Genomic DNA, 11459 nt, shown 5'->3' on the forward strand with positions numbered 1-11459 from the left:
CTCACTCCACGTACCGTCATAGCTATGCCATACCTTTCCTCAGCCCATTCACTAACAACTTATATTTACTGGCAATTATGCTCTGAACTTTTCATTCTCCAACAGTCAGGATGAGCACAAAACACAGCCTGACTCAGCCAGTCACTTGAAGCAGCAAGTAAAACTAATAAGGTAAGTAATTTTCTGAGTTTAACCACTTTATCCCATTTCCTAATACTAGAAGTATTTAAATACCACATTAACTGAGAAATATGTTGCTGCAAGATACTGCTACATATTGCCATGTTGGTGTATGTTGAAATAATTTAATGCTAAAATTGTGTCCCAAGGCTGGCAAATAAACATTCAATATTATGCTTACAATATTATATAGTCTGAAATTATACCTTCAGACTATACTGTAGCTTCAGGGACATATCTATCCATCCATCTATCTAACAATCTATGTATGTAGGAATGAATGAATGAAAGAATTATTCTTTTCCCCTTTATACAATCCTGTATGGAATGGCCAGTTGGATAGTAGGCTTGTCTTATTGAGACAAACTCTTGCAGGAACCTTTAGGTGAGATGAATGCAATCCTCTGATAAACTCACGTGTAGTTAGTAACTGTTCTTTGCACTACAGGTCACATACAGCAGAGTGGTTGCTAACAGAAGGAATGGAGCTTCTCTGCCAATGTCATCCAAACAACTTGTAAGCACCTAACGGATTGTGGGGTGCCTAACAGCAGCAAGACAATCAGCCACCTGATGGCAGGGCAGGGATCAAACCCAGGTTGCAGAGCTCAGATAACTCAGCATAAAGCATAGTCAAGCACTCAATGCAGTGTCATAACAGTAAATGTAGGTGTATGCGGATTGAGCACAATATAGTGACATGTAGAAAGACTTGTAGTAAGATAGGTGGTTTCCATGAAAAGATGAAGTGACAATAATTTGGTCATAGTGAAAATCACTCACCACACGGGCCGCTCTCTCCTGGGACTCACATTTCCTGCAGAACCAAGGTCCAGTGGGCACCTGGACAATGCCATAGCATGCTGTAACACAACACAAATACATGTTAGGCACACTGCATACAACCATACCAACAATTTACACAAATCAACACAGCACAAAATCATGTTATGCACATTGTAATACACTGACAAATACTAAACATCATCTTAACTATTCATAAATTTGCCTCATATCTTGCCATCTCAGTTGTTATTTGCCATTGCCTTATTAAAGAAAAACTGTTGATACCATTACTTTCACCAACAGAAGGAATATAACAGAAACAGTGAATACTTGTGAAACAGTGGATGCTTTGAGCTGTTGCAGTGGAAATGTTACCCATTATCTTAGGATTGTGAACCAGTATCATTGTTATTTAAAATAGTTTTCATGCAGTATTATGTGAAATGACTGATTATGATGAAAATAAAGAAATCAGTAACACACAAGTCAGGTTTATTAACCTGTTATGCATATTCCCTAGTATCAGTCTACCCTGTACTATGATCATAGCATTCTGTGATAAGTCAATGAGTAGTCTGTCACAACACTCACTACACTCAGTTGCTTCATTATGTAATATAAACTTAGAAGCAAGGACAAAAGATTTTGCTTCGAACTATTTTGCTCAAGAATGTGTTTAGCTGTTCTGCTAACTGATGGTTAGATGCCACCACACTTTTAACACTGAAACCTAAGTACAATACACAGGCATAGACCCACATATTTAAAATATAAGACCACAGTGAGCCAAATAACAACAGAAGTAAAAAAAGGCACTGAATACTGCTTGACTACCAGTTAGCAAGCCTGGCTTTTCCATTTCTTTTAGCTAACTGTAGCAGGCTATCCATTTGAATGTTGTATCTCTGTTAAACTCACTGTTAGAATTCGTAGAGGAAAATATTTACTAATCAGATCTATTATTCATGTTGGGTTCATGTAATTGTGTATCACACATCTGGATTTTATGTTGGATAAAATGCACACAATGCACATTGGGGACTGCATGACAAGGTGCACCTTACTATAGACCTATTGTGTCATGTGACCACAAGGTGAACTGCAAATGGCAACATAATTTCACTCTTCAGATCTACATCGTAGATCTCTAATTTGGTTTGGCAACCAAGACCCACCCCTGGGTCCCCACCCAGACTTTGAAAAACAATGACTTCACCTAGCTAAATTCTCTTTCCTGACAGAAATAGAGTTAACAGAGTTCAGTGTGCATTTGGGTGCCTAGCTGTTTGTTTTTAAAATATTTAATATATTTAAATGTTTTAACCACCAAAAATGTGATAATATATGGTTAGTTAGCCTATTCTTTGAGTCTGCAGTCCACAAAATACACATTCTGTACCTGGTAGCTAAAATCCAATCACAATGTGCTCATACTCCATGAAAGTAACCAAAGGAATTTGTCGCTTCTGGTGCCAATTAGAAACTGTAATATAAATTAAAGAAATGTAAAATTGGGTGTAATTCTGTGTTTTGAATACCTTAAGAAATTACAGTACACTCCTTTTATAGGAAATACTGGATACATACACTGTAAAAGAATCATTCCTATACTAGTGTTGTGTAAATACTCAGCTTGTACGAATCGGGTAAGTGCAACATGTAAAATGATACTTAGTGGAGTGTAATGATGCATCACATTTAAAAAAAATGCCAATTTGCTAATTACAGAGTCATCTAGCATGTAAAATAGGAGAAACAATTTGTGCCTGGATGCCAGCACACCTGGCAAACAAAATGAATATGCTTTCTACAGATCAAAAAGTTGTCTCCTTGAGTTTTAAGACAGCTATAGTCTTATGATAGACTGACTATAACCACCTCAAAGGATGAAGCAAGATGAGAGTGAATTGGAATATGACTTCTGTACTCAACACAATCAGATTTTTTTTCTAAGTATCACCATGTTGTTTCTACTGTATGTTTGCTTACAGAACAATTTGGTCACAACAGTTAGCAAAGCCTGAAGTGTTGTTTTTTCCCCTATGACAAATTCGTTCAAAGGTACCAGTAATTACACTGTATAAACAGGAGATAATACACACTGAGGCTCTGTTAATTGGGTATTGAATGGATGTTAGAGATGAGAGATGGCTGAAATGAGTTTGACCTGTTGATTTGATTAGACCTGCTAACTGAGTACAGGGCTCACCTTGAAATAAATTTCATCAAGCTTAAGCCTTGTAAAAATGTGAACACTGCTGTAAGAACACATATAGGACTTGATTTATTAAAGGACTATATGCACTGTAATATGTGCAAAAGTGTCACCAAGAGCAATAAATCACACATGGGTATCTAATCATCTGGTACCATGAGATTTGCACATTTTAAATGCTGAGGATGCATGAACCACAGCTTTTTGCTGGTTTGTGTGAATAAATATCTAATTGTTCATGTTCGACTGGGAAATTGCAAACAGTGAGAGGATAAAATTCTAATTTGCAGGAAAGGTCTCTGAATACATATATTTATAAATGGGGGAGGCAGGTATTAGCACCTTAGGGGGGTATTCTCCCACTCGTGTATAAGTCCTTTTTTGCGCGCCTCCAGTTACACGAATTTCTGTTACGCGTATTCTCCCCTTCGCGCTCTGATCATGCCCACAGCGCTTAGCTTCAGAATGAAGGTGGGCTCATGAAAGAGGCATGATTTATTTAAAATAGAGGTAGACTGACTCACTCGTTTATTTTGGCTGTCAGGAAAACGTGGAACGTGGACATTTACCATGTGAATGCCATGTGAAATCCATTCAAACCATAAACCAGACTCTGATTTTGAAAATAAATGCAAAGAAAGAGCTATATTACAAATTGCCTCAGAAAGCATTTGTTTCTATGTAGGACATAAACCCAAAAAATAAAGTAAATATACCAAACAACACATGTGCTGGGCCTATGTGTAAAGACATGTTTGATGTGTTGAGATTCAGTAACCCTTTCGCACGTAACTTATTTTATATGCTATGTAGCGCACGTGTTAGGCTACGTTACATGATTCGTTACGCTTTCATTAGCGTTATTAAGCTTCTCATGGTTTTCAGTTAGCATTTGCTATATTTTTTAATGTTAAATTGCTGTTTCATCAAAGCTAAAATTAGAATTTTTTCAATCTAGTTTTCTAATCGCATCGGTTTTAGCATATGCACTAAAAGGCTAGTCACACGGTTGTGACCGTACATGCAAAAGGGTTAATAAAAATGCGCTACTGAGGAAAAGATGCAACAAAATGCATGTTCCAATGTCCACGCTTGAACTCATGCTGAGTAGCCTGTTATTAAAAATTCATTAGTAATCACTCATCATCACTCTTCCAAAGTACTCTCTACTAGCTAAATTGATTAATGAACGGATAACGCTCTGCTATTTATACTCATCTTAATTGATATTTCTGTTTTATTCTAATTGAACTAATTATTTACCAGGTTTGTTTACAATACCATGTGATGTAAAAAGTTTTTTTTCTGTTTAACAATGTAATATAGAGTTACACAAAATGCTATTGTAGTTTAAAAATGACACACAAATATCGTAAATTTTGAACTTTATTTGTACATGTATAATAATGTTAAAAGTAGGCCTACCGCTGACTCAAAAGTCAGTATGGTGTTCCACCAGGTAGTGGCGCTTGACTTACTACAGCCCTAAGAAGCGCATAGCTGAAAAGCATGTAAGTCAAGGGCAGAATATGCGTAAATGGTGTTTACATAAGAAACACTCAGATTTTGGGGTTGCTCCACCCAAAGCACATAACTGCCTTCATGGCACGCAAATCATAGACTTAAATCAAGGGGAGAATACGTGTAGGCTGAAAAGTGCATAGCTGCGTGCTTTTTTGACTTTTTTTTTGGCTTTTGAGCCCCTTTGTGCATTAGCACTAATTAAGGCTATTGTATTGGCTTGTATCTGTCACATATCTACTAACAGTTTGAGTTCTTGTGGATCATATTTCATTTTTTATTGAAGCATATTCTATGAGTTGGTTTCACAATGAAATATGAAATCAAATCATTATATAACATTACATGCATTTAGCAGATGCCCTTATCCAAATTGACTTCCTTCACAATAGAACATAAGTGTATCCATTCAGTTTAAATAAGCAACCATGTCAGACCAGACTCAGACTACCAACACTCCCACACCAGTGAGTGAGCTTAACACTATTCAAGCCCTACCACAAGTTAACTTGTGCATTCTGATAGAAGCCAAGTATAATATGATACAACAGTCCCTAGAACAAAAAATCAAAATACATCACAATACTACACATAAAATTAACATCAAATCCTAGAAGTAGCAGGTGTTAAGGGGTGGGGATAGAAGTGGAACCGAGAGGGGCTCCCGAGTGGCTCAGTCGGTAAAAGCACTCGTTCTGAGTGTAGACTGAGAGCTACGGCCCGGGTTTGAACCCGACTGTGTCACTAGCCAACAGTGACCGGGAGCTCACAGGCAGAACACATTGGCTTCGTTCTGCCAGGGATAGGTGGGTACGTCGGCAGGGGCTTTGGTCCCATTAGCAACAGCAACCCCCGCTGATCAATTGGGCACCTGTGATCCATGTGCCAAAGCTGCATACAAAATGTTTTCCTCCAACTTGTCTGTGTGCTAGCTTAGCTTGTGGACTGCAGTGCAAAAAGAAGCAGTGGCTGACATCACGTGTCTCAGAGGAGGGCACGTGCTTGTCCACGCTCTCTCAGATTGACAGCAGGGTTTGTGCAATGGGACTGAACATTGATGACAAACTGGACATTCCAGAAATTTGGGGAATTAGCCATTCCAAATTGGGGAGAAAATGGGAAAAATGAAAAAAAAAAAAAAAAAAAAAAGAAGTGGAACCGGGATGCAGTCTGAAGAGGTGGGTCTTCAGTCTGTGTCAGAAGATGTCCAGTGATTCCACTGTCCTAACCCCCATGGGAAGTTCATTCCACCACTGAGGAACCAGTACAGACAGGGATCTTGTGTCTGAGAAGAGTGACACTATCAGGTCGGGACAGTCAGTTGCCCTGCAGAATAGCTATTTTTAGCACAATAACAGCTACCCCCGGTATGTGGCGTTAGGTTTTTTTGCTGTATTTTTTTCCCGTTAGTCATACCTGATACAGGAGCACACCTCCAGTTGTCTGAGGCCATGTGAAATGCTTCCGGGGAAAAAAAACGCCACTCGGATCTATTCAATGTTGATATCACAGCAACGGCACTATGCTTCTTCCACGTGGTAGATAGAAACACATGGCTACAAAGATAAAGAGTGAAAAACTAGGGCTGTCAAGCAATTAAAAAATTAATTACATGCTTTGTGATTAATTAATCTAAATTAATCACATATATCAATATTTGCCGTGAGAAGCATTTTATGTTCAAATTATGCTTTATACAGCAGTTAGTTCTGGCCAAGTAATTTGACTGGATAGGAGGCATTCCATGAGTGTTGATGTTCAGTATAACAGCACTGGCACTTTTAACTATACATGTATCACTCCGCTTTACAGATGTTCCGATGCAATCGTTGATTACACCAAAGCGAACTTAATTCGCATTTACCGACAGCGCAAATGTGTTTTTCAAAGTTAATAGGTAAGTTAACCAACATATAGATACAAGTGATATTTTTCTGCCCTGGAAGCATTTCACTTAACTTTGGAGGTGTGCTCCCGCATCACGTATGACTAACGGGAAAAAACCTAACACCACATACCGGGGATAGCTGTTATTGCGCTAAAAATAGCCATTTGATATATCGCGACGGCTATATCGCCCAGCCCTAGTATGAGGGGGCTTTCCCATTCACTGTCCTGTATGCCATTACAAAGTTTTGAACTTGATGTGAGAGATAACAGGAAATCAGTGAAGTGAGATGACGAATCACTTCCACAACACACAAAAAGGAACAGCCCATATTTACATCTGGCTGATAATGTCTGTCATGAATTCTTACATACTTACAAAGATGTAGATCACCCAGAAAAAGGAGTATTATTATACTTAAATTTATAACTAGTGTAGATGTTGTGGTTGTACTAAATTCTCTTCTGGGAAAGGAGCTTCACATAATTATTTGAAACTGACCTACTGTGGAAAATAGATAGAGACCCCTACTGTATTGTCTGACAGTGAATGAATAGCCACTGTCTTGGTGAAATCCAGTGCTCTTGAATACAAGAATACACCAAATAGCAATGTCAGAGATCAAATTCTTCTTTTCTAACTATTATGAACCAAATTCTGCAAACCTATTCCCTATGGTACCCTATCTAGTCACATTTTTGACAAACTTATTAAAGCAATTTTTATTTATATTTCTCAATGAAATAGTTTTCACACATTTGAGTCACTTTTGTATAATAATTTTAGATCATAAATATTTCAAAAATAGCATTCTTACTTGACCAAGTAAGAATGCTAAATGTTTCACATTTAGGTTCTAAAGGAACTGCTACAAATAGAGAAAATGTATGTTTTTGTTTAAAATGTTTGTTTATATTGTTATTGAATGGTTATTTAAAAATGGTTAAATGGTTATTTTTCCACTTGACTGTTGGTGGTCAACTTCTAAAACCTTACTCTAAGCAGGAATCAGTGATACCCAATCACAATGCAAAACACATTTGAACTAGAAACAGTAATCACTGCTAGGACCTAACACATTGCACAATCACATAATCACATTGATTTTATGACTTCTTCAACAAATCTCTATTTTTTACTGCACAAGCATCATTAATCCTGAGTTAAAACACCAATGATGTCTGAATGTGTGATCAGTCAGGCTAAAAGATCAGTGTTATCATTTCTCACAAACATTTATGGTAAGTTTGGTTAAAATCAAACAGCGAAATCACCTAGCAATTTATTCAGAATTATTTTAGCATCCATTACCTTCCCCAGCACCGCCACTCCACCAGCAAGCTCACTGTTTCTTTCCACACTATCGCTGCTACTTACACTGTAACACTGCTACCACTCTAGGGAAAAATCTAATCCAGCATCACTGCCTCTGCCCCAGTTACACTACTTATTTGCTTGTCTGACAAGTCACACACATTTCCTGAGACAGTTTCCTAATACTGACACATAATGATCTGGATGGTCCCATATAATATACCTCATCAATCATATACCCACTTCAAAGGGTCTCTTGCTTCAGTGTTTTGATCAACACAGCACACATAAGGCTATATGGTCTTCCAAGTAATAGAAAACAGCCAATGACTTTCTGCTAACAAATAAATGTTTGACTCCAGAATGTTGAAATGATCCTTAGTTCCAGTGTTCAGATAAGGCCTCAAAAAGGCCAACAGTAATTGTGCTAGTAAGGCTGATCTAAACATTGCTATTCTCTGTGTAACGTGGCAGTAGAACTCTCCTTTGCAGTGGGAGAAGGGCTACCTGCATTTACCAGATGATGATGGAGCCCAAGTGAATCAGACCAAGTACCACATTTGGTTACAATAAGATCCTACTTTCTTCCTTTCCCACCAATGTTCCCACAATATGATCCTGATGCAGAGGATAGCAGTAAAATAGTTAAATTTGCAGATGATACAAAACTAGGGGGTCTAGCCAACAGTATAGAATCAACTAAGGTAATACAGGAAGACCTAAACAGCATCCAAAAGTGGGCAGATACCTGGCAGATGACATTCAATTTAGATAAATGTAAAGTCTTGCATGTGGGAAGTAAGAACCTTAGACAAGACTACTTCATGGGGGGGGGGACTAGAATGTGCTCAATTTGAAAAAGACTTGGGAGTAATAGTTGACGCAAGCTTAACAGGATCTAGGCAGTGTGCTGTAGCAGCAAAAAAGGCCAACAGGATGCTGGGATATATAGCCAAAAGTGTTGATTATAAATCTAAGGAGGTCATATCGAAATTGTACAATGCTCTAGTCAGACCTCACTTGGAATATTGTGTACAGTTCTGGGCACTGCACTATAAGAAAGATTTTGAGGTTCTCGAAAAAGTTCAAAGAAGGGCAACTAAATTAGTTCCTGGCATTAAATACAAAAGCTACGAAGAAAGACTCAAGTTACTCAATCTATTTAGACTTAGCAAGAAGACACTTAGGGGTGATTTAATAGAGGTTTTTAAATTTATAAAAGGACTCAATAAAGCGACACAAAGAGTTATCAATACATGGAATAGGTTGCCAGGTCATGTAGTTGACGCAGAGACCCTTGCTGTGTTCAAGTCCAGACTTGGTGCAGTTTTGGATTCTCTTTAATTGTAATGGCGAGCTTACTTGGGCTGAATGGCCTGTTCTCGTCAGAATATGTTCTTATGTTTCTCCTATCAAACTCAAACAGAACCTTCCTACCTGTTTTAATTTTTGTCCTTTTAGATAAAGCTGTAATACTATCTCTTAAGATGTACTGTGCTGGTTTTTGATTTGCACTCATATTCAGTTATTCACCATTAAACAGTGTCTTATCTACAATTTATATGTATAGTTAACTGCTTAGCGGGCTTATAATGGGCAAAACACTGCTAACACACAGTTAGCAGCTGAGGTGTTTGACAAGTATGGTACCAAGCTTAAATATCCTTCCAAATAACTGATATGAATCCATGTTTTGTTGCCATAAACCATGGGCAGGAATCCATCATCCCAGACTTTGACATAAAGACAATCAGACATTTGTCATGAAATGTGAAAAATAACATGCCATCTACAATAAAGAAATTGTTTCAACAGTTGCCATCTCTGCAAGATAACATAGGTAAAAGTCAATTTCCTAAAACTAGAGTATGATTACTAAAATCTTCTGTGATAAAATGGGTTTTGCTGACATGACAGCTCATCCCCCTACCCATGTTGCCCTTACAACAAAGTCATGTACTCAGACAAAAAAGCAACATTCTCCAGCTACGAAAAACAACGGTTACGAGCCACATATATGCGAAATTCTTGATGTAAAGTATTAATCGACTTTGAGGGCGTGGGCCTACCAATCCCTGGTAAGTGACATCACTGCTCACAGTTCGTAAGAATAGCTAAACGTCTCAAAATATAACCCCATACAAAAGAGCCAACAACAGCGACATACTGCTTCCATTTCATTTACCCCGCCCCTCGGCTCCCCACCCCTTTTCACCACTTAATCACGTAGGCAGAATTAGGATCACTTTCCAAACCATTTTTCACACAACGAATGGTATACTGCTACCGTTCCTTCATTTGTTTTGCTGAGAATGTAGAAAGGCCAGCACCATGCCCGTATTTACGACAAGACTTGGCGGATCATGGGCGCCAACTAATCGCCATGACACAAAAGCATTGACTACTACAACACATGAACGACACCACAAAGCACAATTTTTCACTGCCGATAATCATGGGAAGCGCATTATAAAAGCATCAAAAACGCCAGATACTACACAGTGTTACCACATTGCTACCACTGGCCCTAGATAAAAACATGTCTGTCCATTTTCATATCCGCGCAACAAACGATTGTCAGGCGCGTAACATTGTTTATTAAATCAATATTATTGAGGATGCCGCCCCTCCTCCTTCCTACATTTGCACACACCTCCACCCCCTTTAGACCCGCTATTATCTTTTAGTAATGGAGTTACCCTGGTGCACGGCGACACTGCACCCATGTCCATCACAGTACACGAGAGGATTCTCAGCCCAGCCTCGCTCATCGGAACATACGCAGCAGCCTCCAACCATTTCCCGCATACTGTTTCCATACGGTATTTCCAGACGGATCTTATGCGGCTAAACCACGCCGAGCAATCTCCAACAGCCTAAAGGAAAACACTGGACGCATCTCGGCCTGTAGTCCGGCTGGGTGACAGTCCGGTAGGAACTGGAATAAGAGAAAAAATTTTTCAACGGTAACGCGAGTTTTCCGTGATGTCCTCTCCGTGTCCCAGCAGCAGAGGCGATGCAGTGCGCAGGCTCCACTCCGCTGAGGCAGTCTCACTCAATCTTATTGTCGGACAAGGAGGATAAAAATAAGGCCGCTTCCTCTCACTACTACTCTTCTGTTGCTGAGCTTGTATCTGTCAGAATTGTCTACGTTCGCTGATGCGTTCAGCTAACTTTGTCTAAAGACCAGGAAGTGAAGATCAGAAGGTAGAAACATTAACCCTTTACTCATCACTGGAGAAATCACAATGGATTCATATAGCTACATTGGCAATACGCGGTAATACGACATCAAGAACAAAAAATCACTTTACAATAATTTAGAATTATGATAGTTTGTAATACCAAAATAACGGTTTTGTTACTGCAGTATGACTTCTGTGGGCTTTGTAGTGTGAAATTTCTCGCTTTGTTGTTTTTTTTTTTTTTTAAAGATTCATCATTTTTTCTTATTAATGAGGTCTATATTTAATACGACTATCTGCCACTAAGTGCCACAACCAATACCACAGTGTACGATCGGGCGGGAATACTGTTCCAGAGAATTAAAATAAA

The 11459-nt window shown here is 38.6% G+C and overlaps 1 protein-coding gene across 2 annotated transcripts in view; it reads right to left on the reverse strand.

The window, feature by feature from the left end:
* LOC118780403 (protein AF-17-like) overlaps positions 1-11083 on the reverse strand; it is a 56922-nt gene extending 45839 nt beyond the window's left edge. Inside the window, exons 1-2 of one of the 2 annotated variants that reach the window (XM_036532872.1) lie at positions 10604-11083; positions 964-1043 (exon numbers count right to left, since the gene is read on the reverse strand). In XM_036532872.1, the coding sequence (XP_036388765.1) occupies positions 964-1043; positions 10604-10712 (189 nt within the window). In that variant the 5' untranslated portion in view covers positions 10713-11083. The remainder of the gene's footprint in view (positions 1-963; positions 1044-10603) is intronic. The other variant, XM_036532864.1, reaches the window with a different exon arrangement.
* Between the last annotated feature and the right edge of the window lie 376 nt (positions 11084-11459).

The sequence above is a fragment of the Megalops cyprinoides genome, chromosome 1, assembly GCF_013368585.1.
Source record: "Megalops cyprinoides isolate fMegCyp1 chromosome 1, fMegCyp1.pri, whole genome shotgun sequence".
NCBI classification, from domain to species: Eukaryota; Metazoa; Chordata; class Actinopteri; order Elopiformes; family Megalopidae; genus Megalops; species Megalops cyprinoides.